The 26,057-nt window shown below is 36.1% G+C and overlaps 1 protein-coding gene across 2 annotated transcripts in view; it reads right to left on the bottom strand.

The window, feature by feature from the left end:
* myo5c (myosin VC) overlaps positions 1–23,888 on the bottom strand; it is a 29,511-nt gene extending 5,623 nt beyond the window's left edge. Inside the window, exons 1-39 of one of the 2 annotated variants that reach the window (XM_028002925.1) lie at positions 23,862–23,888; positions 23,525–23,635; positions 23,267–23,438; positions 21,318–21,462; positions 20,347–20,503; positions 20,114–20,257; positions 19,017–19,098; positions 18,674–18,781; positions 18,483–18,589; positions 18,141–18,406; positions 17,970–18,051; positions 17,754–17,894; positions 17,562–17,684; positions 16,574–16,657; positions 16,326–16,457; positions 16,151–16,248; positions 15,964–16,050; positions 15,768–15,879; positions 14,600–14,811; positions 14,355–14,520; positions 13,537–13,683; positions 12,299–12,463; positions 12,126–12,219; positions 10,985–11,048; positions 10,634–10,908; positions 10,489–10,552; positions 9,123–9,203; positions 8,851–9,031; positions 8,675–8,768; positions 8,531–8,594; positions 8,285–8,453; positions 8,096–8,180; positions 7,918–8,010; positions 7,676–7,830; positions 6,174–6,263; positions 5,926–6,076; positions 5,021–5,306; positions 3,695–3,869; positions 3,542–3,622 (exon numbers count right to left, since the gene is read on the bottom strand). In XM_028002925.1, coding sequence (XP_027858726.1) covers positions 3,542–3,622; positions 3,695–3,869; positions 5,021–5,306; positions 5,926–6,076; positions 6,174–6,263; positions 7,676–7,830; positions 7,918–8,010; positions 8,096–8,180; positions 8,285–8,453; positions 8,531–8,594; positions 8,675–8,768; positions 8,851–9,031; positions 9,123–9,203; positions 10,489–10,552; positions 10,634–10,908; positions 10,985–11,048; positions 12,126–12,219; positions 12,299–12,463; positions 13,537–13,683; positions 14,355–14,520; positions 14,600–14,811; positions 15,768–15,879; positions 15,964–16,050; positions 16,151–16,248; positions 16,326–16,457; positions 16,574–16,657; positions 17,562–17,684; positions 17,754–17,894; positions 17,970–18,051; positions 18,141–18,406; positions 18,483–18,589; positions 18,674–18,781; positions 19,017–19,098; positions 20,114–20,257; positions 20,347–20,503; positions 21,318–21,462; positions 23,267–23,438; positions 23,525–23,635; positions 23,862–23,888 — 5,070 coding nt within the window. The remainder of the gene's footprint in view (positions 1–3,541; positions 3,623–3,694; positions 3,870–5,020; positions 5,307–5,925; positions 6,077–6,173; positions 6,264–7,675; positions 7,831–7,917; positions 8,011–8,095; positions 8,181–8,284; positions 8,454–8,530; positions 8,595–8,674; positions 8,769–8,850; positions 9,032–9,122; positions 9,204–10,488; positions 10,553–10,633; positions 10,909–10,984; positions 11,049–12,125; positions 12,220–12,298; positions 12,464–13,536; positions 13,684–14,354; positions 14,521–14,599; positions 14,812–15,767; positions 15,880–15,963; positions 16,051–16,150; positions 16,249–16,325; positions 16,458–16,573; positions 16,658–17,561; positions 17,685–17,753; positions 17,895–17,969; positions 18,052–18,140; positions 18,407–18,482; positions 18,590–18,673; positions 18,782–19,016; positions 19,099–20,113; positions 20,258–20,346; positions 20,504–21,317; positions 21,463–23,266; positions 23,439–23,524; positions 23,636–23,861) is intronic. The other variant, XM_028002932.1, reaches the window with a different exon arrangement.
* Positions 23,889–26,057: the final 2,169 nt, after the last annotated feature.

Raw genomic sequence — 26,057 nt, 5'->3', positions numbered from 1 at the left:
CTATAGAGCTTTCTTCATCTGAAGACCATTCTTCTGATGAAGAATACTCAGACACTTCATCAATATGTGACACAACATTTGCAGCATTTTTGCTTCCAGAGTCAACTTCCTTAGGTGAATCATCCATATCTTTAGTGTCCAGGTTCTCAAAGTGGTCTGTGTAATTTTTAATTTCACCCATTGAGTTTGCATCAACTGAAGCGGTTTCTTCTGTTGATGGATTTTCAAAGACTTTTTCAAAATTCATCAGACTTTCCTTGCTGTCACAACTTTCTTTCATAGCCATTTGTTCAACAAAATCGTCAAAGTATTCTGGGGTGTCATCAATGTTCATTTCTGTGTTCCCAGAGTAGATTTCAAATCCCAGCTCCATTTTGATATCAGGAAGACAGACGCTTTCCAAAGCAGCAATGTCTCCAGATGTGTTAACTGTTAAATGCATATTGATGGTAACTTCCTCAACTTTAGAGGAAGCATCAATGTCCTTCTGACCTTCAGGAAAAATGTCAAAACCCAAGTACTTTCCTGTCTTATCCTCTTTGAATTCTTCTGAAATTCCATCGTCTTTTACACTGTCTTCGGCGACAATGTCAAAACCAGAGTACTTAAATCCTTCATCTTCAGATGAGCTCTGTGTAGAAACATCACTGTATTTCACATTGTCTTCGGCAATAATGTCAAAACCAGAGTACTTAAATCCTTCATCTTCAGATGAGCTCTGTGTAGAAACATCACTGTATTTCACATTGTCTTCGGCAATAATGTCAAAACCAGAGTACTTAAATCCTTCATCTTCCGATGAGCTCTCTGCAGAAACATCACTGTGTCTTACATTGTCTTCGGAAACAATGTCAAATCCAAAGTACTCAAATCCTTCATCTTCAGATGAGCTCTCTGCTGAAACACCACGGTGTTTTACACAGTCTTCAAAGAAATCTTCGAATCCAAAGTACTTATGTCGTTCATCTTCAGATGAGCTCTCTGCTGAAACATCACTTTGTTTTACATTGTCTTCGGCGACAATGTCAAAATCAAGGTGTTTTGTACTTTCGTCAGATGAGCTCTCTGCTGAAATGTCTTCATCTTTAATTCGATATCCCAGCAACTTCTCTACTCCCTTCGTGACAAGAAACCCAAGGCCCCAACCGATAGTTAAAATCATTTTGACTGCAGTTGAAATGGTTTCTAAAATCACTGTCCGAAATCGTCTCTCTATCAAAGTGTTGTACCTCCAACGACGTTGAAAAGCAAACTGAGAATTCTTGTATTCCAAATGATATTAATAATCATTTGAACCTTTATGACATCATCGATGAGAACATAGATAATATGATGATGTCAAATGACCTGTGTCAGGTTCTTGTTTGTTTTAGTTGCTATGGAAACACAAGGAGTTATGTATGAGATAAGACTACTGTCAATTAAAAATGCATGCGTAGACATCTACATTTGTGAAATTAAGTCAATAAATGCATAAATTTAAGTTTTGCATTTGTCCTGTTTTTCAACTCATACGTACGTGTAATTTTACCTATGAGAATACTCGCAAACAAATAAATTGATACAAGTGTTTTTGATAGGTTTTATAGAGAGTAAGTATTTTTCTAGAAGTTAGACACACATCAGTCACATTTAGAAACTGGCTCTAAACCATCTGCTTGATCTATTTTGAACAGGGAGTGAGGAGGATCCTCTTCAACTTATCATGTCTTGCCTTAATTACTTGCTCTGTTCATAAGGAAAACATTTAAGGAGTACCAGGGTTTTCGACCTCTCCCCCGACTTACCGAAACACAGTCAAAAGACCCCGAGTCCAAACTGACGACTCTGATGGCTCAAATTAGCATCCCTTCTTCAATTGTAAATGTGGCCGTTGACTGTCAGGCCAGAAGGTAGGAGTGTGAATAGTCCATGTTGGGGGTGGGTATCTATGATACCTACAGGAGATCAGATCTTCTGTAGGTAGTGCTCGTCAATTTAGTTTTGAAGCATACATGAAGTGTTTTTGGAGAGATGTGACCTTTTGCAGCTGATCCATGATGTTGTGCTGCATTATCCAGGTCATTTTGCCAAATGTACATAGAGTTTTCAAAACATACAATCTGTTTCAAGAAATATGCAAAGGTTTTTCTAAAAGAAATTAGTAATGTTTTTCTTTTAAATAAAGCTAAGTGGGTTTAAAATGACAGTTTAGAAATAAACTAACCAAATTAATTGTGTTGATCCACCTCAAAAAAATCATGCAAAAAGTGTAAGCAAAAGAAATCTGGGAGACTTTGCACATGCAAATTTGCATGCAGCCTTTTGTGCTGTGGAGGATAAATAGGTGACTGCTTCACCTATTTAGTTCACAAGAACTAATGGCATTTATTTCAGTCATAATCTTGCGGGGGGGTGACCAAGGTTCCATCACTATGTGACAGCTGGTCAGCAAACCTGGCAAACATGATTGACATGGCAGCACTGAATGCACATGTGCTTTATCAGGCATGCATTGGGGTGCAGGAGAGACGGGTGGACTTCCTGGTTGAGCTTGCAAAAGAGTTCGGTAACTCTCATGTGAGTGAGAAGAAGGCACACAAGGAGAAACTGCTTCGGCAACAACCTTCCACACCCAGCTCAGGCAAAAGGGCGAAGTGTCAGGTCAACCATCGATGCAGGATGCGTGTCCTGAGGCCGAAACATCATCAGTGACCCCTCACACCCCCACCATGGACTGTTCTCCCTGCTGCCCTCTGGAAAGAGGTTCTGCAGCATCCGGTGCAGGTCCACCTGGTTCTGAAACAGCTTTTTCCCACTTGCCATCAGACTGCTGAACTCTTAACTGGACTGCACTCAAAAACTGGTCTCCACTTTATACCTTGCACATGTACAGAGCTAAATAACTTCTATTTTACTGTCAGTCCTGCACTTTATATTTTATATTTAGATTTATATTCATATTTTATACTGTATTTTATTTTACTCACAACATTGGAACCTCAAACATTATCCTGAGCCGTATGCAACGAAATTTCGTTCTGTATACACCCTGTGCATGAAAATGACAACAAAGTCAGTCTAAGTCTAAGGAACAATTGTGCAACTGTGAGATGCGTTGAAGCCATTACCAGGGTACTTATAAGGTAATGGCCTTATTTACAGAACAAAAGCACCTGCTAGATAAAATCCTTCAGGTCAGTCGGCCCATCTCTGGGGTCCAAAGGTAGAAATACAAAATGGGCTTTCTCTGGTACTCCTAGTACAATCTTTTGTAATTTTTGTAAATTTATTTATTTTTAATTAAAGTAATATATTTCATTAAATTGAGATGAGAGATAAGATTAAATAAGTGTTCACGTCTTCCTACTCCTTTTCAAACAGAAAAGTAGTGCTAAGCTAATTATTTTGTTCTTGGTTATGTATTCACATGTTTTCTCTGCCCTACTGATGGATTGTTTTTATGTTTTTAAAAACCAGTTTGAAATAAATAAATAAATAAAATCAATCTCTAAGTAGAAGAGACCAGCCGATTAAAGTCTGAGTGAACGGCAAAGCTTACCTGAACTTGGCGAACAAACGATGACGTCACTCGTTTCTCAAAATCATCGATGGGTGTGTAGGAGTTCAAAATCTTGACAATCTGAAATTTAAGTTGGAGTTTGGGGTTAAAATAAGCATCAGAAAGGGGTTGGATGTGATTTCACTGGATTACCTGGACAGGGTTGAGTTCGGTGCACTTTTCTGCAATCTCTTTAGCGTCTTCGTCGGTGGATTTGTTGACCTGCAGCAGCCAGGCGGCCTGAGCCAAAGGCCTCAACGTATCGATGGCACCGCAGCTCTGCAGCTCGTTCTCCTTCAGCCACTCCTCCAGGTAGCTGATGTTACACCTGACACCAGAGAGACGCTTTAAATCAGAGGAGGGCAGGAAATAAGTAACTTTTAAGAGCAATTTTACTACACTGTACGTTTTACTTTTACTTCAGTAATATATTCGATGGAGTATTAGGGCCATGTTAAAAAATAAAATAAACAAAATTGAGAGTGTAAGGTAACAATATGACTTTATTTTCATAATGTGACTTTATTCTTAAAATATTACTTTATTCTTGTATTATTATAACTTTATTCTCATAATATTATGACTTTATTCACATATCGACTTTATTCTGTGCGACTTCATTCTCCATATGTGACTGTTCTCATAATACTTCAACTTTAATCTCATATTATTCCAACTTTATTCTCATAATATGACTTTATCACGCAATATTATGACTTTATTCTCATTTTATTCTAATTTTATTCTCATATTATTTTGATGTTACTCTCCTAATATTACGACTTTATCCATGAAATATTATGACTTTATTCTCATATTATTTCAACTTTAGTCTAGTAATATGTCTTTTTCCACATAAAATTATCACTTTTCTCATAATATGACTTCATTTTCATATGGGCTCTATTCTCCTATGACTTTATTCTCCTTATATTATGACTATTCTCATAGTACTACAACTTTATTCTCATAATATTGACGTCATTCTTGTAATTTCTTTTTTTTTTCTTAGGATGACCCATTTTATTGTTACTAACTTCACTGAATGCGAAAAACAAAAAAAAGTACCAGATTCAGACACACCTACAGTTTAAGTTTTCTTGTTTGTGCACAAGGTTTATTTTTAATATTACTTTCTACCTACTGTGCCATTTGGCACTGGACGTACTTCACCTCGTCTCTCACACTGCGCATCTGCATTACCGAATACAAGTTTCATGTTTCATATTTATTTGTATTAGTGTTTTTTCATATTAGTTTTCAAAATACCATAATTTGGACATAAGTTTACATTTTTCTCTGTCTGATTATGTAGCCTTGTAACCAGATACTTTTCTACTCTTGAGTAATTTCTTGCAAACTTTTTACTTTTACTTGAGTAAAAGCATGTTGAAGTAGTTCTGCTATTACTGCAGTAAAATCAACATTTTCCTTCTTCTTCTCTGTTTTATTCAGCTGTTTCTAAAACAAGCGACAGACCTGATCTGCATTCCTTTCCTGCAGGAGCACATGTCTTTGCGGAGCATGATTTGGTTGAAGGTGGTGGCTCCGATCAGAAAGAAGAGCTGTTTGACGGCCTGCGTGGTCAGGCTCTGCTCCATGCCATGGTGGCTCATGGCAGAATAAAACACGGAGAGTTCCTGCAGGATGGAGGAGATGGTGTACGTCTCCGAGTCATTATACAAGCTGCTGGATCGCTTCCTGAAGCCAGTCGGTTTCATGCTAGAAATCCCCTGCAAGCTCTCATGCTCCAGCATACCAGGAACTGTTGGGATAAACACAGCAGCATGTGTTTAATTAAACTCATTTTTATTTTGGGCCAGATCAAGATTATGAATGTCCTGAAAGAACCGGTTGTGGTAAAATGTGTTGATTAACGAACCTCTAAAATTGGAATAAATAGTCGCCTCTGCTTCTTCTTCTTAAAGTTAAATAATACTGAACATTATTTCACATTGATGAAATTTAGCAGAATATAGATCAAAAGTCAAAATCCTGAGATTTAAACAGTTACAATCCTGACTTTTCTTCTCAGAAATGTCACTTTTTTTCCTCAGAATTTTCACTTTTTCCCAAAATCTTCATTCTTTTTCCTCAGAATTTTCACATTTTTCTCAGAATTCTGACTTTTGATCAAGTCAAAACTGTAAGAACAAAATTCTGATTTTTTTTCTGTGGCCCTAATCAATCAATCAATTGAAAACTGTTTTCAATTGACTGATAAAATATTATTAAAGCATACAACGGTTATTGTCAAGGTTCTATTTATATGTCCTTCTGGGCCACATTAAACTTTATGGCAAGCCGGATGTTTGACACGTTATTTAAAGAATACAACCCAACAGAACAAGCAGAATGTGATTATAATGATTTGTGCAAAACACCAATAGCAGGCGTGAGCGTCTTCTGCATGATGGAGATGAGCTGATGGTAGATTTGTATGGCCAGGTCGCTGAGGATCTGTCTGTGTTCGGACAGATCGAAGTTCTGCAGGCAGTTCTTCTTCTGGCGCGGGGTACTCTGCTTCAGGAACTGCTAGAGAGGGGAAAACACGGAGGAAAAACTCAACAAAAACAAAACTTTCTACTGTAGTGCAGACAGGTTGAACCAGAACGGTGCAGGAACTTCTTACTTCCTCCCCGCTGTATTGTTTCAGACAGTTGAGCAGCCGGTATGTGTTGGAGAGCCAGAAGGACAATGACTCAAAGTCTTTGTGGTGAGCCTGAAAGAAAAAAAAACTACTAGAAAAACAAGAAAGACTTGGAGTTTAGGGTTGAATACATTGGTTCAAGTAAGATGATTACACCAACATGTCATGGGAATGAAAGTTGGATTTATTTTGGTCCTTACAGAATGCATCTGAAACATTCTGGCTGATTACTAGGGCTAAGAAATTATAAAAAAATTAATCTGCTTAATTACATGGTTGCAGTGAATTAATCACGAGTAATTAATTAGTTGCGTGAATGAGTTCTACCTGTTTTTATTAAGGCTGTCAATTGATTAAAATAGAATGTAACAAGTTATGGGATCACTGCTTCTATTTCATGTTTTTTACTTATTCATAGTTTAGTGTTACTTCAGTCGTGAGTAGCTGCATGTAAAAATTTGTCTACAACAGTAAAATAATTTCATGACTCTGAGAAACACAAAACGGGGCCCAGTAGTAGAAGAAGTGGCACCGTTTCAGAGGTTACTTTTTAAGAAACGGGAGATCAACAGCTGAAAAAGAGAAGGTTACGTCCAAACTGCAGCGCAGATGACTTCCAAAAAGTACAGAAGTCTGTGTGTTAACTGCTCGTTAAAATAAGTTAATGCTGTTAAAAAAAATATTAACTAACGCATTAATTTTGACAGCCCACTGACTTCGCTCTGTGAAATGCACCAGTACCAAAACAATCCCATGGCATAATGCTGCCATAATGCAAACACAAGAATTGAGTGAACACGTTTTTATAGTTTTATAATTGAAACTTGGACACAATTGAATATTCAATTTTTACCATTGTCACAGTTACACATCAAAACTGGTTCAGGAAAGGATAAAGAGAGCTAGCATTATGCTTCTGAAACAACAATAACTGAGCTCCAAACTTTACACGAGCGAAAATGTTTAAGCTTTAAAAGCTGGAAACGATAAAAATGAGACGGAAAACCATGAGAGAAGCTTCTTAATAACCTACAGTCAAAGTTTGATCTTTTAAGGGACAATGAACCAAATATCATTAATAATAAATTGTATTTATAATGCACTTTACATGTAAATGTCAAAGTGCTTCAAAATGAAATAAAAGCATTAACCAATGTAAAAACAATAAAATATTTATGTGCGTCTATCATCCTGGCCCCGTAAAGATTAGAGAAAATCCATTTTATTTTCAAGCATCTTGGCCAAATTGTTGCTTTTGTATATCATTGAGGTTGTTTGTTACATGATAATGAAAAATAACAGTTTAAAAGCTTTATAGTCATTCACTCCCATGAAATGACTCATCGTTATATTGATGTATTTTAGATTTGTTTACATTGTATTAGTTCTTTTTTACACTTTAAGCTGCGTCTCAACCATTATGAAAGGGGTAAAACCTGACATATGACATATATCCAGTAGTAAGGAGTGAAAATCGGCCTCACCACGACGACCTTTTTAACCCCTTGGATGATCCCGTTCATCAGAGACTTCAGTTTGTTGTCGTCGTTCAGGTAGTCGGCATGGCGGACGCACATGAAGAGGATGAAGGCTGGGAGAGTAGGAATCACATTGACCACCACACCTTTGGGCTTCAGGTCTGTGAATTAAATTTAAATGATCATTATCCTGTTAAAATGTGGGGAAAATAAATAAAAATAAAAGCTGATCAGCAGGAAGAGGATACCCGTTATGATGTTTTGAATGAGTCTTGCTTCATCCTCCCTCTTATACTCCAACATGCCAAGATATTCTTTAGGAAGAGCAGGAGTTTGTTTTGCTGTGTGAGGAACAGGATATGTAGTGAATACTGTGGAATCAAAATGTATTCATATTTCCTATTGTGAAGTAGAAAATATAACAACCTTTCTGTGACATTTCAAGGCACTTTATTTGACTGTGGAGTTTCTTAATCCAGCGTTCTTTCTGGTCAAGCTGCTCCTCTAAGTCCTGGAATTTACAAAAAGAGATTTATTTCTGTTTTTAACTTTAACTCACACACTCACACTCCGCCTCTGAGGCTCACACACACACACACACACGCACACCCCCACCATGTTCTCAGCTGTTAACTGCGATGTCTCCTCTCTCAGTTTTCTCTTCACTTCGCCCTCCATCAGCTGCTGTCTCTTCAAATGTTCGTTCTCCTCCTCCAACTCCTCTATCTTTACTTGGAGCTCCTCTCTGATCTCCTCCAGCTCCCTGGCTTTCTCCTCAAAATGTCTATAATACAATAAGATGACATAAAATTATAAACGGATGCTTTAATTGAGAAAAATAATGGTATATTTAAATTTAACCTGCGTTGGGAGCTTTCTTCTGTGATCTTCTTATGGAGAATGTTGCTGATCTCCATATTTTTTTCTGTCATAATGCAAAAAATTAAATGGTTAAATTTTATATTCTACTTTATTGAGATGCACTTTTCTGAAAATCAAGCTCACCTGCTAACTCGCTGCTCTGCTCTTTAACAACCGTCTCAAGCTCCTGCTTTTGTCTGTGCAGCTCTGAAACTTGCAGCTTCAGCTCCGGTATGACCTGGTCGTTGCAGTAAAACACACAGTTTTGCATTTCATCCGTCGTCATGACGGACTCTGAAGTGAAGATCACATCAACATACCGAGTTCTCACTGCTCAGCCTCGATACTTCCTGGCGGATATCCTCGTTGATGTTGCTTTTTTCCTGGAAAAGATTTTGCAGTTTGCTGTTCTCGTTCTGAAGGTGGTCCACTCTCAGAGTCAGGCCCTCCATCTGAGACTTGTATGTCTCTCTCTGCTCCTTCTGGTGGTTTTCCAGTAACCTACCATTAGCATGTAACAGATTTGGTTGTGCAGAAGTAATTTTACCCGAGTATTAAATAGAAATGAAATAATACAGGTTAACTTCCAGACCTGGTGGCTTTTTGCAGACTCTCAAAGGCTTCCTGCAAATCATCCAGTTCATAAATCTTCTCAGAATCTTCTGGAACAAGCCTTCACAAAAACAATGGGTTTGAAACTAAACGAAGTTTGTAACTTTCATAAAAAAATGTTTTTTTTATGTATATTTGTCGAAATTGTTGCCATGTTGTGACATTATAATATGAGACAAATAATAATGGTCAACAGTCAAATAAAAAATCATCTGTGGTTTTTCAACAGTTTTAGGGTCATTTTGATGTGCTGAGTCCAGTTAACAGTTACATTTTCTGGTAACATCTTTATTTGACGGGTTGTGAATAAGACTGTCATGACACCGTCATAAACATGACATAACACCTGTCATGAACATGAGTAAGTCTTCATGAATATTTATGACTGTTGTCATAAAGTGTCACTCAGTAAATCATGACACTTTTAATACAAAGTTGACATTATTCAAAATGTCTTTGTTATGACAAAACGTTAAAAATTATGTAGCTTTATGTTATTAAAACAAAAGTTTAATCAGTAATACCTTTATAATAAATTTATGTCAGATCATGATTTCTTGGTTAATGTCAAGTTATCATAGCGAAGACATTGTGAATAATGTCAACTTTGTATTAAAAGTGTCATGATTTACCAAATGACACTTTATGACAACAGTCATAAATATTCATGAAGACTTACTCATGTTAATGACAGGTGTTATGTCATGTTTATGTCTTATTCACAACACGTCAAATAAAGTGTTGCCAATTTTCTGAACTATGGAGCAAGATGAGCATCAGAATGCATGACCTGATAATCTGGGCTCAATGAGTGAACGGCAGGGGGAGAGACTTCATCAGGACATAAAAGAGATGGAGAATTTTGCACAATGAAGTCGTAATATTCCATTTACATACTTACCCTCATTAGTTTCCCAAGTTTGCAACATTTAATTAATACACTCTGTTAGAAAACTTTTTTTTGCTCCTGAAACCTTTCTTTTGGATGACAAACATTAACGGAAATGAACTGATAAGGTCACAAAAATGTCATCATTTTAGTCAGAAGATTGGTTTGTTTGTCCTGTATGTCTCCGTGTTGCCCTGCGACATTCTGGCGACCTGTCCGGGGTGTACCCCGCCTCTCGCCCGGAACGTAGCTGGAGATAGGCACCAGCAACCCTCCCGACCCCATTAGGGACAAAGGGTGAACAGAAAATGGATGGATGGATGGATATTATACAGTCACAACATGGTAACATTTCAACAAATATGTAAAAAAATATAAATGTAAAAGTTATATAATGCTGGTTTAAAGGGAAAATAATAGGAAGAATGGGAAAACTTAAAATTAAACTCCAGTTTACCCCAAAAGCTTTTCCTCTTCAACAAAACCACCAAGCAGCTGTCTTACAATTTCCTTTGTTTTAGCTGCAACAAAATATTCAGTCAAAATAAATGCTTTGTTTATTTTAGGAGTGGTGGTGAAAAATGAGAGGTAAATCTGGAAACCTCTTGTTTGCTCCGACTGTTCCTTCATCTTACGGTCCAGGTTGTTCTTCTGATTCTGCAAGTTGTTCAGATCTCTGCGCAGCTCCGGGATGACCTTCACATGCTTGGTGAGCTGAATGACCTGTTCCTGCAGGTCAGAGTTCACCTGCGCCCCATCCTCAACCTTCCTCTGCAGACTCACTCTGTCCTCTTTCAGTCTCTTTATCTCCTCCTTCAGGATTTCCAGCTCTTTCTCGTGGTCATGTCTCTGGATCTCAGTGTTGTTCTCTGCAATTCTGCCAGGAAATCAGTTATTAGCCTAATCAGCTTTGACCTGCTGAAGATTTATTTTGCATTTTTAAGAATACGAACTTTCTAAGCCGGACTTCATTCTCTTTCTCTTCCAGGAGGTTTCTTTTTACTTGATCAAAACTTTCTGTAAGATGTAAAAACTGGTTATATAGGTGGCAAAAAGATTGCATACAATGTCTGCTGTAAATCTACAGAAAGGGTTAAAGTTTTACACTTAAATCAAACCTTTTATTTCTGGATAAATACCGCTTGAATGATTGCAATAACTTGACAAAAACTCATAAAATATAACATTTTTTAAACCAGAAAACCATAAATATATAAAATATGAAACATAACATTACAAACAACTCTGCTAAACAACGACCCAAACATGTAATTCTAATGATACATTGTTTGTGATATTTATTCATTTTACATATTTACACAATGTAACATGTCAGAAAAAAAGATGGAGTGAGCACTCTGACTTTCTCCAAAGATCCTAATACACAAAAAAAGAAGGTAAACATTTATTTTTTTGTTATTTCAAATATATTTGCATTCACAATTCAAATCCAGTAATATAATTTTTGTGATAACTATTTGTTTGAAAAGGAGAGGCAGAAATATAAACTTATTTAATCCCGTCTCCTTTGTTTTATGTCTTACTTTTTTACACATTATTCTTTGTTTAAAGAAAAAGAAAACAGAGTAATTTTGTGTCAGCTTTCAGCTACTTCCATTAGCTGTTTTACACGGCTGCTCGCTACTATAAGGTATCTTTATGACGAAGTTCTTGGCGGTAATCATCATAGTAACAGTGCTGGTCATAAATGGAGCATAAAACATTACCTCATGATAAGGTTAATTCTCAAAAAATCTTAGCCTTTTGCTTTTTACTGTTCGTCCCATACCTTATTCCTCACTCTGGTCAATTACAAATAAACTAGGCTCACTATAAAGAGCTTTTAAAATTGTGGGTAGGGTACCGATCTGTTAGGTCTCCAAGCTTAAGCTCTTGGACAAGATTTTTTCTGACTTCCTCCTTAATTTCTAGACTACTTTCTTCTTGAATAATAATTATTATTCAAGAGGAATGTGTATATTTTACATGGTATATACTTTTTGAATTGTTCGTCTGTTATCCGATGGTCTTTCTGTGTATATTTATACAACTTTAAATATTAAGTGTAAAAAAAATCTAACATGTTTTATTTACCTTTTGTCTCTTTGATGGAAACTTCAAGCTTTTTCTCCGAGTTCTGCTTTTCAGTGTTTAGTTCTTCAAATTGTCTTTGAAGCTGATTAATTGTCTACAGTAAAAATAAAAGGCTCAAATCAATGTAATTTAGCTTTTTTTTTTAAAGTTCGGACATTTATTTTGAAACTAACCATGCTAGCCTCTTCTCTTGCTTTCTTTTCTCTTTCCTCCAGAGATGCCTTCAGGTTTGTTAGTTTTTCCAGTTGCGCCTCCTGACTGTGGAGTTTTTCCATCGTTTGGGAATGACTGCTGGCCAGACTCGTCAGTCTCTCCATTAATCCTCGATTCTCTTTGTTCTGAAGGAGAAATATAAACTCAGCTGCTATTAAGCTTAAAACTATTTATACACCTGGTAGATTTACATTCAATAAACAAGAAGTGTGTTTCTGATAGGTAGTGAGGAAAGCAGCAAAACCATCAATGTTAAAAACATTAATTTTTATGATTTTTTTTATTGTATGCTAAAAATTATTGATGCTCTTCTCAGAGATGTGAATTACTTTGTCTTGGTCTGTTATACAAAATTTCTGAAGTATGCAGTTGAAACTATTGATGCACCGGATATTAATATTAACAATAACATTAATTAATATTAATAATAATATTAATATCCGACACTGAAAAAAAAAAGAAATGTGACAATGTGCCCAATCAATAAGGATTGATCTATTCAGTCTAATTCTATGCTTTATTATTGATTTTACATTTTAATTAAAATTCCTAATTACACTTTCTGAACCATTTAAAAGAAGGTTTGTAGACGTTTATTCTTACATGTTTGATCAAGTCAACATTTTGTTTTAAACAGGTTTAATTTTTATTATTTATTTTCCTTTGGATGAACATTTTAAAATGTGTTGTTTTAAAATATTTGACCAAGCTTGTGAAGCTTTTGGTGCATTTAAGAGTGCTGTACTGATGCAGTTATCAAATAAATTTTTAGTTCAGTATGTCTATGTTTAAAAAAAAAAGGTTTTAAGTAAATTCAGCAATGTTTTTCTGTATCAGATTGGTATTGGCCGATACTAAACTCCAGATATTGATATCAGAATCAATATCGTAAGTGAAAAAAGTGGATTACTGCACCGAAATAATCAATAATTAATGTAAAAATCCTTATTGGCATCACAGAAATCAGAAAGTTTATATTGATTGATGACCAGCTTTGTATGTTTCCTGGTCTTTTAATGATTTATTTTTTGGCTATGCCATTTTTTTTAGGTTTTAAGGCATCAATGTCGATATCACTTCCAGGTAAAATTCTATTTAGACACAAATCTGTCAAAAGTCTGAGTAACGTTAAGTTTAATAGTACATGCAGTAATCTAGGATAAAATTCAAAGCTGAAATAATTTGGGAAGCATTTCACCTGCTCTTCAGTCTTCTTCCTGAGCTGCTGCACCCGGTAGGAGAGCTGCACATTAAGCACAAGGCGGCGCATGGTTTGAAAACGCCGCCGGGCCAGCCATGCTTTGGCATATTTCTGCAGAACCAGAGCTTTGTGCTCCTCAATCATCTGCAAAATTAGATAAAGAGACACAGAGCAACATATTTCACAGATCAGAGTTTTCCAGAATCTCAGAACAGATTGACAGTTTCCAAAACAGTTTCAGTATCAGTCTGGTGATAATCCACAACATGTTTGGTTGTCTTATTATATTCTGACCAGAACCAGATCCCTTTACAACAGACTTGACTCTTTGAACATAATGAGATTTGAGTTTTCTGTGGCAATATGTCCTTTTAAATATGATGTTGCCCTGGGATTTCTGTTTTACAAATTACAATACTACTATAGCGACACTTAGTTTTGTCTTATTTCAAGTGTACTAAGATATTTGCACTAGAAACTAGGCCAAAATTACTTTGTGAGGTTTTGTGTTTTTATCAATTATCAATGACTAATCATTGATAATGTAACATATGACATATTTTTAAAAAAGTTAAACAATAAGATAAATGTAACAACATGGCATTTGTTGTTACAATTAAAAGTTGTGTGCTTTTCTGCTACACAATGACAATTATCTCGAAATCAATTTCTTCTGAAATCGTTTTAAAATCCCGCCAAATGTTGTGAAAAGCAGCCTAAAATCTTCTTTTCTTTTCAGCGTGTTGTGTGTGTTTAAAAGCAGCCCAACTGGGGGGAAACCTGTCCAATCTGGCAACTCTGCCTCAGCTACAGACCATCTTGTAGCGTTTTCTGGCCATCCATCCTCTGGTGAAGGCTTGGATGGTGATGGAGGCCATTTGGACGACATGGTAGATCTGTCTCATGCAGTAACCTCTCCAGTGTCTCTGGATCACCACAGCAGCCCAGCCCTGCTTCAGTGTTTCAGCGGTCACCATTTTACTGAAAGTTTGACAAACGATTGATTAGTTTTACAATGTAGTGCCGCAGCAAAACTCTGCGTTCCGTGCCGAGCCCTAACCGGATCGTCCTCTTCCCTCGGATGTACTGCTGGAGGATGATGGCCGCCTCTCGTATCCTCAGGTATTTCCTCCTGCGGCTCCATCCACGGACGTGTTTCTGAATCGTCACGCAGGCTGCTCTCAGTCGATCCAGACGCAGCTTCTCCAGAAAAGCTACCTGTCCAGCGCGAAAGAAGATCTTTGTACGGCCAAACTTGTACTGGTTGGGGTCCTGGAGATGAAGACAAAAGACACATAATGTATTGCAAAATCAAAAACCAGATGGTCTAATAAAGGTTTAAGTGACTAACACGAAAGAAAAATGGTTCTAAATTGTTTTTTTGTAAAATTTTAAAAAAGTGTGGTGTGTGTTTGTGTTCAGCCCTCTTTCTCTGAAAACTGTAACAGATTAAGTAATTAAAGTCTATCTGTGTGCAGAGGAGGGTAGAATACCCAAAAATTATACTCAAGTAAGAGTAGCAAAACTTCAACATATTTTTAATCAAGTTAAAAAAAACAACTCAAGTAAGAGTAAAAAAGTATTTGGTAAAAAGTCTACTCAAGTACTGAGTAATTGATAAAATTATCAGTCATTTAATACTTAAAAATTACAGAATCAGACAAACCAAATTACAAAGTTAAGTATGAATTTTGGTATTTTAAGTATGAAAATGACAATAATTTGTATAAATGACTAAAAATAACAAAATCGGTAACATAAAACTTCAACAAAAACTGCAGGTGTGTGTCTGTGTCTGGTGAATCTTTGGTTAAAACACGTTTGTTTTCCATTCAGTGCGCAGAAAATCCAGAAATTTTATTTAAGTAAGAGTAGAAATACTTCATAATAAAATTACTCAAAAGTAAAAAGTACTGGGTCGCAAAAATACTCCAAAAAGTAAATTTTTTCAAGAAAGTTACTTAAGTAAATGTACTTACTACCCTACTGTCTCTGTGTGTAATTTAATCTTTAAAGGTGACCTATTATGCTGTAATTTAGCACATTTATGTCTGTATTTGAAAAAGGAAACATTTTAAGTCAATTCACTGCTGTTTTTCTGTATCGCCTGATACAGAAAAAAAGTGGATCAGTGCATCTGTAATTGAAGCATGATAAAATGTGAAAAAGTTTCAGGGTGTATGAACATTAAGTCTCATACTGAGAAACACAGAAAAATTACAGCTAACCTGAATCAATCTCTGCAGGACGTTTTTGCAGGTTTGTTTCTTGTCGTTGAAATCTGCCTCCACATGTGACATCAGGATGCTGTATCGGCTGTAAAACTCAATGTACGTCCACCTGAAAAACAAAGGAAACGAAAAGATTTTCCAGGGAAAGCATTTACAGACATAAATGTGTTGTAAGTTACACAAAAAGAGTCACCTGGACGGGTAGCTCTGTGCACTGATCCGAATAGTTTCAAGCACTCCGCAGGCCCGCAGCTGCTGCACCACCCGCCCCGAGTCATATCTAAAGCAAAAATAACAAAAAGAAAACAAAAATAAAATAATGTGGAAAGTTTGGTGAATAAAGAGCTAAATATTCCAAATGCAATTCCACAAAAACATACTCAAATGGGAGTTTTTCATCGTTTGGCTTTATGCAGCGCACATAGTGAGGGGTGGTGGCGTTCAGCGTTCCCATCAGTAAAGACAAGGAGCTGCGAAACTGCATCAAATCACAATGCTCAGAGAAAAAAACAAACAAGAAACTTAGTTTATTCTAGATAAATGACAAAAACTCACCTTATCTCCCACTGAAGTCCTCAGCTGCTTATTGGCTGGTTTCACAGAAGGCCTGGCTGATTTAACTTTGACGCCTTTACTGGCCGCTCTGCTCTGCTCCTCCTCTTGGAAAAAATGTGCCAGAAAGGAAAACTGATAACAGGCGCAAACAGAGGAAATGTGTTAAAATGTGGAAAAACAGCTGCTCTGCCTGGCTTGTGAAAGACTTTCGACATGTTTTGCAATTATTATTTATAAACTTAGATCACCTTACTGGCTCTCATCGTGTCCACCAGCTCTTCATAAAGAGCATCTCGATTCTTCTCAAGAAAACCTCGGCACTGATATTCCACCTGCTCAGGAAACAAAGTTTAGATTGAAAACCAGAATCCACCACTAAACACTTACACAGGCATTAAAAAATATATATTTTGGGCTGCAGATCAAATTTATCACTTTATGAACAAACGTAGCTTGGATTTTGAAAGTGAAAATGAAAGTTAAACACAAATGGAAGGTTTTGCTTGTCGCTTTCTCACAAGCAAACTTCCACCAATACAACTAATTTAGAAAATTTATAAGATTTATATAAAAGTTTGACAGCTATTGATGAGAAGGTTGTTAACATGCTTGTTAGGTGGGAGATCCTTAAAGGATGAACCCAACATGCTCCGTGTCATTTGTTGTAATTGTAGTGACTTTTAGTGAAATAAAGTAAATATTTTTGGGAAATCTTTCAGCAGAAATGTATGTTATGTTGTGGTTTATCAACAAATTACGGCACTCAGTATTCATCCTGTTGCCGCTTATGCTAATCTGCAAAATAGCGACAGTGAAAGTTGGGTTAAAATGCCAGAGTCAGTTATCATTACCCAAATGATGTATGCATGATCACAATACAATACTTTGACTTCCTGAATTCTGCAACTAAAAACTAACCAAAGTATGAAAAAACAAAAATTATTACTATAACTAATAAAAACTAAACTGAAACTGGACAATATTTAGCTGAGAAAATCTAGCAAATAGACTGTAAAAACTGATTAAAACAAACTAAATTAGATAAACATAAACTCACAATGAAATATAACTAAATTATAATTCTAACTCTGGTACAGAGCTTTATGCTACTTGAGGGGGGAAAAAAACACATGGACCAATCAAGATCTGACTGCCAAATTCATAAGGATAATTCTCGTTCAAATAATATTTATTTGAGGACAGACATCCTGTAAACTCTGGGTTGATTTACTCCACCTTGTCTGCAAAGTGTTGAATCACAAATGCCTCATTTGATAACCTGGGCTTCTCAAACAAAGGATTGGCTTCAAGGTAGTTGAACAGCTTCTGCAGCCAGCTCTGGTCTGTTCCTTGGGGAAACTGCAAAAGAATATTCCAATGTCAGCAGGAGATTTAAAAGAAATAGTTTAAAAAGTCAAAAACACTTACTAAGCATTCTTCATCAAGCAAGTCGAGGATCCCCATCTTTGCTTCGATCAGGTCAATAACAGGCTGATTATCATAAAAGTCTATCAGAGTCCAAGGGATGTCCTCCTTCATGTACTCCTCCTGCTCCAGTTTGAACACATGCTGAAAAGGAGGAGACATGACATAAAGCTCATAAATCCCAACACTGGAGCCAAAAAACCAAAATATGCTTCATACCAAGTTAAACTGCTGCTGGAGCTTTTCATTTGCATAGTTGATACAAAACTGCTCAAAGCTGTTGATGTCAAATGTTTCAAATCTGAGGAGAAGAGCAAAAAAATTCTAATGATGAAGGGAAAACAGGTAAAAAAACACAAAGGAAGATAAGACAGGAAGTGTTATTTGCACCCGTAGATGTCCAGAACGCCGATGAAAGCGTGTTGTTTTCCAGGAACTTGCAGCGCCGTGTTGATCCTGGTGATGATGCAGTCAAACAGGTGTGCGTAGATCTGCTTAGCCAGAGCGTCTCTGCCGGCCGCCGCTCGCTCTTTAGGAACCGGCTTCACGACCGTTTCAGCCACCAGAACGATCCGGCGATTACACAGCCATCGCACCAGCTCAGCCGCGCTCACACACAGCAAGTCGCAGAACGCCGCCAGGTGTGGATCGCTCAGCTGCAACATAAATGCGCCAAACTTTTTAATTACACCTGCTGAAATCAGAACGCATTTTATTTTGAAAAGCACTCACAGCAGCCGATGACTTGTCGTCCCCAGAGCTTCTGATCTCCACATTCCCCAAATGCAAAATTGCAGCTAAAACTTTAAAAATATCTGACTGGAAGTCCTCTTTCAAACCTGCATGTCAGGGAAACGTTAGCATCTTAAGGCAAACATAAGAAACGTAGAAAAATAAAATGCTTAAATATGAAGTGAGTTTACCCAGAAGGGAGAAGGTCTGTCGAGTCTCTTCAAAGTCTTTTTTGTCATACACACCATCTATAGTTATGTCGCCACCCATGCCGGTGTACCTGAACTCATCTGCACTCACTGCAAATCAGTAAGACAACAAAGTTCCTCAAAATATCAAACAAAAAGAGTGAAACCAACTTGTTTTTCTGTGAAAATAGTACCAAAAAAAACACTACATTTTTAAAAAGACACAAACAAATATTGCATTAATTCTTTATTATTCAAGCTGTTAGCTAATGGGTTCAGATCCACTGGTGAAACAGTCAGCTGAGCATCCAACCTTTAGAAACAACAACTCAGGACAAACACTCACACAGTCTCAGGTGCTTGAACTCTGCAGAGTCTGCACACGAACACATCTGGTAGAATATGTGGTAATTACGCTCATTTTCTGCCTACAAAAACAATAAAGCAGCACATCACAAAACAAACATATGAATATATAAAATATCTACAAATATGATGTAAAAAGAACAGCACATACATTGCCCCACACTTGACCTTTGTCTCATTTAGTTACGTTTTTATTGGGATCTTATGACAGAACAGCACAAAGCCGCACAGTATTATGAATTGGAAGGGGAAAAATAAAAGGTTTTCACCACCTACACTTTGGTGTCTTTAAATAAAATTCAGTGCAACTACATTCCCTCTGTACAACAAAAAAAAATGGCAAATAAAATCCATCTGTGTTAGATTTAATCAGAGGAGTAGCGAACAGAAATGCATCTGCAGTTTAATTTGGCTACAGTCACACATTGTTTTTAATGAAATTATATTTATTTTTCATACTACTAATTAAATCTGACTGCAATTAGGCCTTTGGGTGAAGGATTTACGTCCCCAAAGCGACCTGCATGCGCAGAAGAATAACGTAGACGTCACACAGAAGCTCATTTTACTGAAGTAATAATGGATGGAGCCATTTTTGGATCAATTTTAAAGTTGAGAGTAGTCAGTATTGTCACAAGATCATATCAACACAAAGGAAGCAAATCAAAAGAAATACTTTTTTAAAAAAATTAATAATAATTTTCAGTTATTGTCTACGCTCGTCGTTTTTTCTGCTGCAGAATTATGAACCGTCTCACATCGAAGACATAAAAAACATGACCGTTCAGACTACAGACTCTCTGGAAACAATCGGATACGTATCCGATTTAGTAGAATACATGGAAGTGGCACAGATTGGATTATTTTTGGGTGAAAAGGTCGGAATTGGGCGGTTCAGATTGTGGTGAAAAAGTCGGATATTTTTCGCATTTGCCTGCTGTGAATGTAGCTTTAGTGTATTTGTTCCCTTCCATTAAGTAACGATGCTCTGCTTTTGAGTTTAGCATGAAAATATGAGAATGGGTTTAAGGGGGGATAAATACTTTTGCAAGGCTTGTATAAAGCTTTTTTCCCTACCTGAAAAACCACCCTGGACTTCTCTAAGAGGTAAGTCCTCATGTTCGCTCCGATGATGCGATACCTCCTGTCGAAGCTGATCTCTGTGTATTTTCCAAACCTGCTGCTGTTGTCGTTTCGGGTGGTTTTTGCATTTCCAATTGCCTGAAAAAAAAAAAGAAGACAAAGACAACTTTTAGTATTTTTTGTTGATTCTACTTCATGTTACTTCAAAATGTCAGGTAAAATTGTACCTCTGTGATCGGATTGGAAGCCAACACTTTGTCTTCAACCCGAGTCTGACTTCCAGATTTGCTCACAACAGCAAAGTACCTCATAGCGTAACGCGCCGATACGGTTTTTCCAGCTCCGGATTCCCCGCTCACAATGATGGACTGGTTTTTATGATTCCTGTTGGGGAAAATCAATCAATAAAGTTTATTTATGTAGCACATTTCAGCAATAAAGGAGTTCAAAGTGCCTTCCATCATAAAAAATACTAAGTCATCAAAAGTCATTCCACATCAAAATATTGGTTAGTGTTTCATTTATTATGGTTCAAAACCAACAATAAACTGGTGGGGGTTTAGCCAAGCTTTAAAGGAACTCAGTGTTTCAGCAGTTTTACAATTTTCTGGATTTTTGTTCCAAATTTGTGGTGCATAGAAGCTGAATGGTGGTTCTCTAAAATCAAACTGATTGAAACAGAAAATATTCTGATGGACTTCTGAAAAATTTCCACATGAAATTGGAAACAATCAAGCCGAATTTGAGTAGCAAATGTGAGAGCAGTTTCACTCTGATGACCCTCAAGTCTTTATGGAAACTGAATCTGATAGCAATGATCACCTTCAGGAATAAATCTGATTTCTTTTATTCAGATTGATTTCCACTCTTGTTTATCTCTCTTTATCTCAGCTGCTTTTCAAACAGAAAGGAGTAGGAAAGTAGTGCTGTGATTATTATTTTGTTCTTGGTTATGTATGCAGATGTTTTCTCTTGTCCTACTACATGTTTGTTTTAAAAAAACAACTGATTAAAATAATTAAATATATGTATACATTTTGGGTGGGTGTTTTTCTGTATTTCTTCTTGGCTAATACAACAAATTAACAAAACAAAAAATTGGCCATTACATATTGATCTCAAGCTACATCAAGAGAAAGTTTGACTGACTTTACAGAAAAGTCAGATTATATTCCAAGTGATTTATACATTTTGTTACCTGGCCATCTGTTTGTACGCCTCCTCCGCCACAGCAAATATATGAGGATCCATGTCTCCCATGTTCTGGCCAGAATAAGCATGAATGATTGCGTCTCCATAGACAGGAAGCTGTTTATATGGATTTACGGCGACCAGAATGATACCTGGAAAAGAGGAACCAACGAGGCTGAGCCACAACCAGGAAGCTCTCTCAACACTGAAGATGTACAGAGGTTTGCAAATATATCTATAATAACACACCTGAAATATGTCCCCATTCTGTTATTTTACAACATTTAACATACTTTAAAATATTTTATTGGGATTTACGTGATGGAGTTTTTTAATTTTGCTGCTCGTTCTTCATTATGAGCAAAATAGCTAAAACTGACTCAAACTGGATGGAAAGAATAGAAACTTAAAGAAAACATGAATCAAATCAAAGCAGATTTTATCTGCATTCTGCCAAATTACATTAATTCACGTTATTTATCTTCAAGAAGGACTTATCGAATGCAGAGACACCTATTTATTCATGCATTAACAACTGGACTTCTGAGTACACTGTAAAACATGTGAAGGAGGTTTAACTTGATAATGAAAGTCCACCTGCTGCCTTGAAAATGCAGTTTAAGTCAACAAGAAAACTGTTTTGGTTTTAACTCAGAAGTTAAAGTTCATGAAGTTGATTTAACAAAAGACAAGTTGTCTAAACATTGTTTTTTAACTTCATTCATCTTGAATTGTGAGTTTTAACTTAATGCTGCAATTTAAACCAAATAATTATTTCACAATATGCAATAAAAAAATTGCCCTCACCAAGTTAAAGAGCCACATTTCTCTGTTATTTTACCCACAATATCAAGTTAAAATAAATATTTATTTTACTTTATAATAATGTAAATTCTTGTTTCAAACTGCAGGAACCAAATTTCTGATCTGATAATGAATTTTATTAAACATCCCAATGAATTCAGCTCAGAAACATTTAGTGTGAACAGGACATTATCCTCAAGCTTTGCTAACTGAGAATTGCATTAAAATGAACATTTGCCTTAATAAAACACAAGAGTCAGATCAATGTAACGCACTTCCATCTCAGGAGACAAAAACATGCCGCTAAGCATTCTGGGAAATAGTTCCCACTCCTGTCTTTCTCTTCTTTCAGTTTTTTAAGTGCTAACCTAAAAACTAGTTTATTCAACTCTTGGAGGTTTGACTAAATTAATAAAAAGTTAACTCAACTTACTGCTGTAAGTTTATCTTTCACAAACTCACATTTAGGTTCAAAATCTAAAACTGGATCAATTTATTTGACTTAAAGAGTAGAAGATAGTAGACACAACTAAATGTGGCTCAAATGTTTTACAGTGCATGATCTTGATGTGGCCAGAAATGAGAAGTTGACATTTTCTGCCTTACATATTTGCTGTGAGTCCTGAATGACTTTCTTTCAACAATTAAACAATCTTGACTCTTGTAAGATCCAAATACATGAAGAGCTCAAATAAAAGCTGCTCTGTCAACAGATACTCCAAACCAAGCTGTGGATCTCTGCAGCTCATCCACTGCAACTATTTGACTTTTTTAACTGCTTTAAACTTTTCTACAGTATTATGATTGTCTCCATTCCCTGTTTGTTCATTAAACAGCATCATGTTTTTTTAGATATTCTCTAACAAACCTATTAGGCTTTCAAATAAAGCTGCATTTATTGCATTTTAAAAAGTACTACGTAGCTCCATTTGTAGATTATTTCACTAATAACATGGAAAAATATTTGTTATAAGTGATAGCACTTTTTCATCAATAATAAGGAATTATTTACTTTAAACAAGCTCCTGTATCTTACTAAAAATGTTACTTGTAAGTTAGTTTTGCAGTAGAAACTAAGTAAGATTTTGTGTCTTAAAATTGAGTATTAATAATTCTGCAAGACACTGGAGTAAGGAATAAAAATATCCTTACCACAGTAGGTATAGATGATTCTGGACTCGACAAATCGGACTTTGAGGTTGTGCAGGACCGCAGGTTCGTGCAGGTAGCTGAGAGCCGTGAGGTCGTTCTCCCCTACCAAGATGTCTGGGTTTCTGAGAGGCGGCAGTTTGGGTTTGGAGGGGTCAACCGGGTGGAGGTGAACCTGCAGAACGACAGGTCAAAGGTCAGATACTCATTTTCACATGTAGAGATTCATCAGAGTTGCATGTAAACGTTTTATTTGCTCACAGTTCCGTCTTCCAGGAGTAATTCAAGAACATTATCGCCTGAGTGGAAGTCTTTAGTGATTTCAGCCGATTTCCACACTTGTCCTTCATCTGGTATCCACACTCTGTTATACTGGAAGAAATGGTTTGAAGGGTGAAAGATAATTAAGATGTTTCCATAAAGTAAGCATTAACGTGATTTAATTGTACATAAATGTTTATATTTTCTAAAAAATAAAAAGAAATCACGATACGTTACACTCCCACAACACTGGGAAAGTTACCGTATGTCTGTGAAAACGTCAAACACATCAAACATATGTTAATAGTATAAGAAATAATAAACAGCTGACTCTTACCTTTGTGTACAGCTCAGATAAAGCCATGTTTGTGCTTCACTTTGTGTTTTTTAGCGCCTCTTGCTTCCCTGTGCTTTCTTTCTAAGTTGCCATAAAGTCCCTGAGAGACTGCACTTGTTTCTAACAACTATAAAACAATCACCAAACAAGTTTCACAAAGTAGGATCATGCTTCCGGGACGGGTTTCCACAATAAAAGCCCCTCTAAAGGAACTAAGATACTTTAAAATAAAAACATTACAACCAAATCCATCCATTCATAGATTGGAGGTGTCGGTAATTCAGTCACAAAATTGTTTTTTATTATTTTTACAATGGAAAAACAACTAAAAAAAAAAAGAAAAAGTGTAATAGTGTGGAAGTACCCAAAGAAATTGGAGGTGATGCTTGTTATAAAAAGTTAATCACTGGTTGGATTGGAAGTGTTTGGAAGTATTATTAAGATAGATTTTTTTCCCTATTATCATTATGCATAAATATCATGTACAAAACAGCAGTATTTTGGCAGGTTTGTTTAAATTCTCTCTGTAAAGTATGTTTACCACCAGAGGAACTACTGTAATATCTTCTTGTATTTGGATGTATTACATCTGTCATTTTTATTTATTTTTAACAAGTACAAAAAACCCCAATGAAGTTACATTTACCCAATTACATTTTCTTGAGGTAAAAAGTATCTTTAGAATTTTCACAGCACCATAACTTTTATTTTACTTGTCTTATATTATCTCCTTAAAGTCACTAGTAATAATAAAATACAATTTCTGGACACTATGTAGTAGTGTAAGTAAGTTCACCAACTGAAGAGCAAACATGTTTTAACCATAAATGCACCACGAAAAGATACACCCAAATAGTATAAATGTATAAAATGTACTATTGATTTCATGTTTTATGCTTTTTAAAAAAAGTTGTCATTTCATAATTGTTATTCATTTGTATTATTGTTTTCATTTTAGTGTTTGAAATTCCCAAATTTGAATGCAACTTTTTTTTTTTGTCTCTTTGATCACATTGTAAAATATTAAATGAGATGTTCTGATCAGTTACTCAATACTTGAATTGCCTTCTTTTAGTACATTTTTACACAGGTAATTTCTTGGATGGCAAATTTTTACTTTTATTTGAGTAAAAATATGTTGAAGTAATTTTACTCTAATACAATTTACCTACCTCTGGTGATGCCTCCTTCAAGTTTTAATATAAAATCTGTACAATGAGTGAATCAAATCCTTCCTGTGCTTGATCCAGTAATAAGGAAGTTGATTACTGAATCCTGAGTTTTATTTTGAAACCTCCAGGAAAATGTCGTCTTTTCCTGCCCGGCTTGTAATTCACCTGCTCGGGACTTTGTCTGTCTCCGCCCCCCTCTGTCTCATGACAGGCTTGTCTCACAGTCTGAGGGTGTGCTCGTTTTATCAAGGATCCTCGCCACTACAGAAACCGGATGCAAACCTCTAATACTTTGGTACAGTCAAAAACATTTAGGACGTAGTTTTACTCCTGAACGGGTTTAATCATAAATATAAAAGTTGTCAAAGTCTCAAAACAACCGTGGATAAGTTAGTTTACATGGAAGAGTTTTACTATCTTTCTTTTAGGCAGAAGTAAAAAGTTGGTTAGTTAATCATCCATCAGCATGGAGATAATGGAACATAACATATACAAAATGTATACAATATATGCAAAAAGTGACGTATACAGTGTCATTATGCAAAATATAAAATATTATGTAGTGTTTTAGTTTATGTTTTTCAATAAGAAAACCTTAGTTTTTTGAAAATTGCAGGTAGTTTAAATAATTGGGGGAAAAATTGACAAATTTGTCTTTAAATTCAGATATACAACAGGATGCTGTAGTAGGTTATAGTTGAGCATAAGAGAAAGAAATTTTAGCATTTAAATTAATGTTTTAAAACATTTAAGATAAAATAAAGGAGCACACCTCTCAAATTAATATTTCTCTCCAGCTTGATCTGACATGTGAACCATTATAAAACTGCTGCTGAAGTCCAAGGTTGGGGCTTTGGGAAGGCATCGCCAACCAGATTTAATGAGCGTTTGGGATAGTTATCCAGTTTGAAGTATGAATTATGTCCAAGTTTCAGTCAAACAACTCAAGAACCAGAATGACCCGGTGAAGAAAATTTCACTTTCCCATAAACTGGGATGTTCTCAACCCCCAAAAACTAGGAAA

Source organism: Xiphophorus couchianus, chromosome 2 (genome assembly GCF_001444195.1).
Source record: "Xiphophorus couchianus chromosome 2, X_couchianus-1.0, whole genome shotgun sequence".
In the NCBI taxonomy this organism is placed as follows: Eukaryota; Metazoa; Chordata; class Actinopteri; order Cyprinodontiformes; family Poeciliidae; genus Xiphophorus; species Xiphophorus couchianus.
This window is presented reverse-complemented; position numbering and strand designations above follow the sequence as displayed.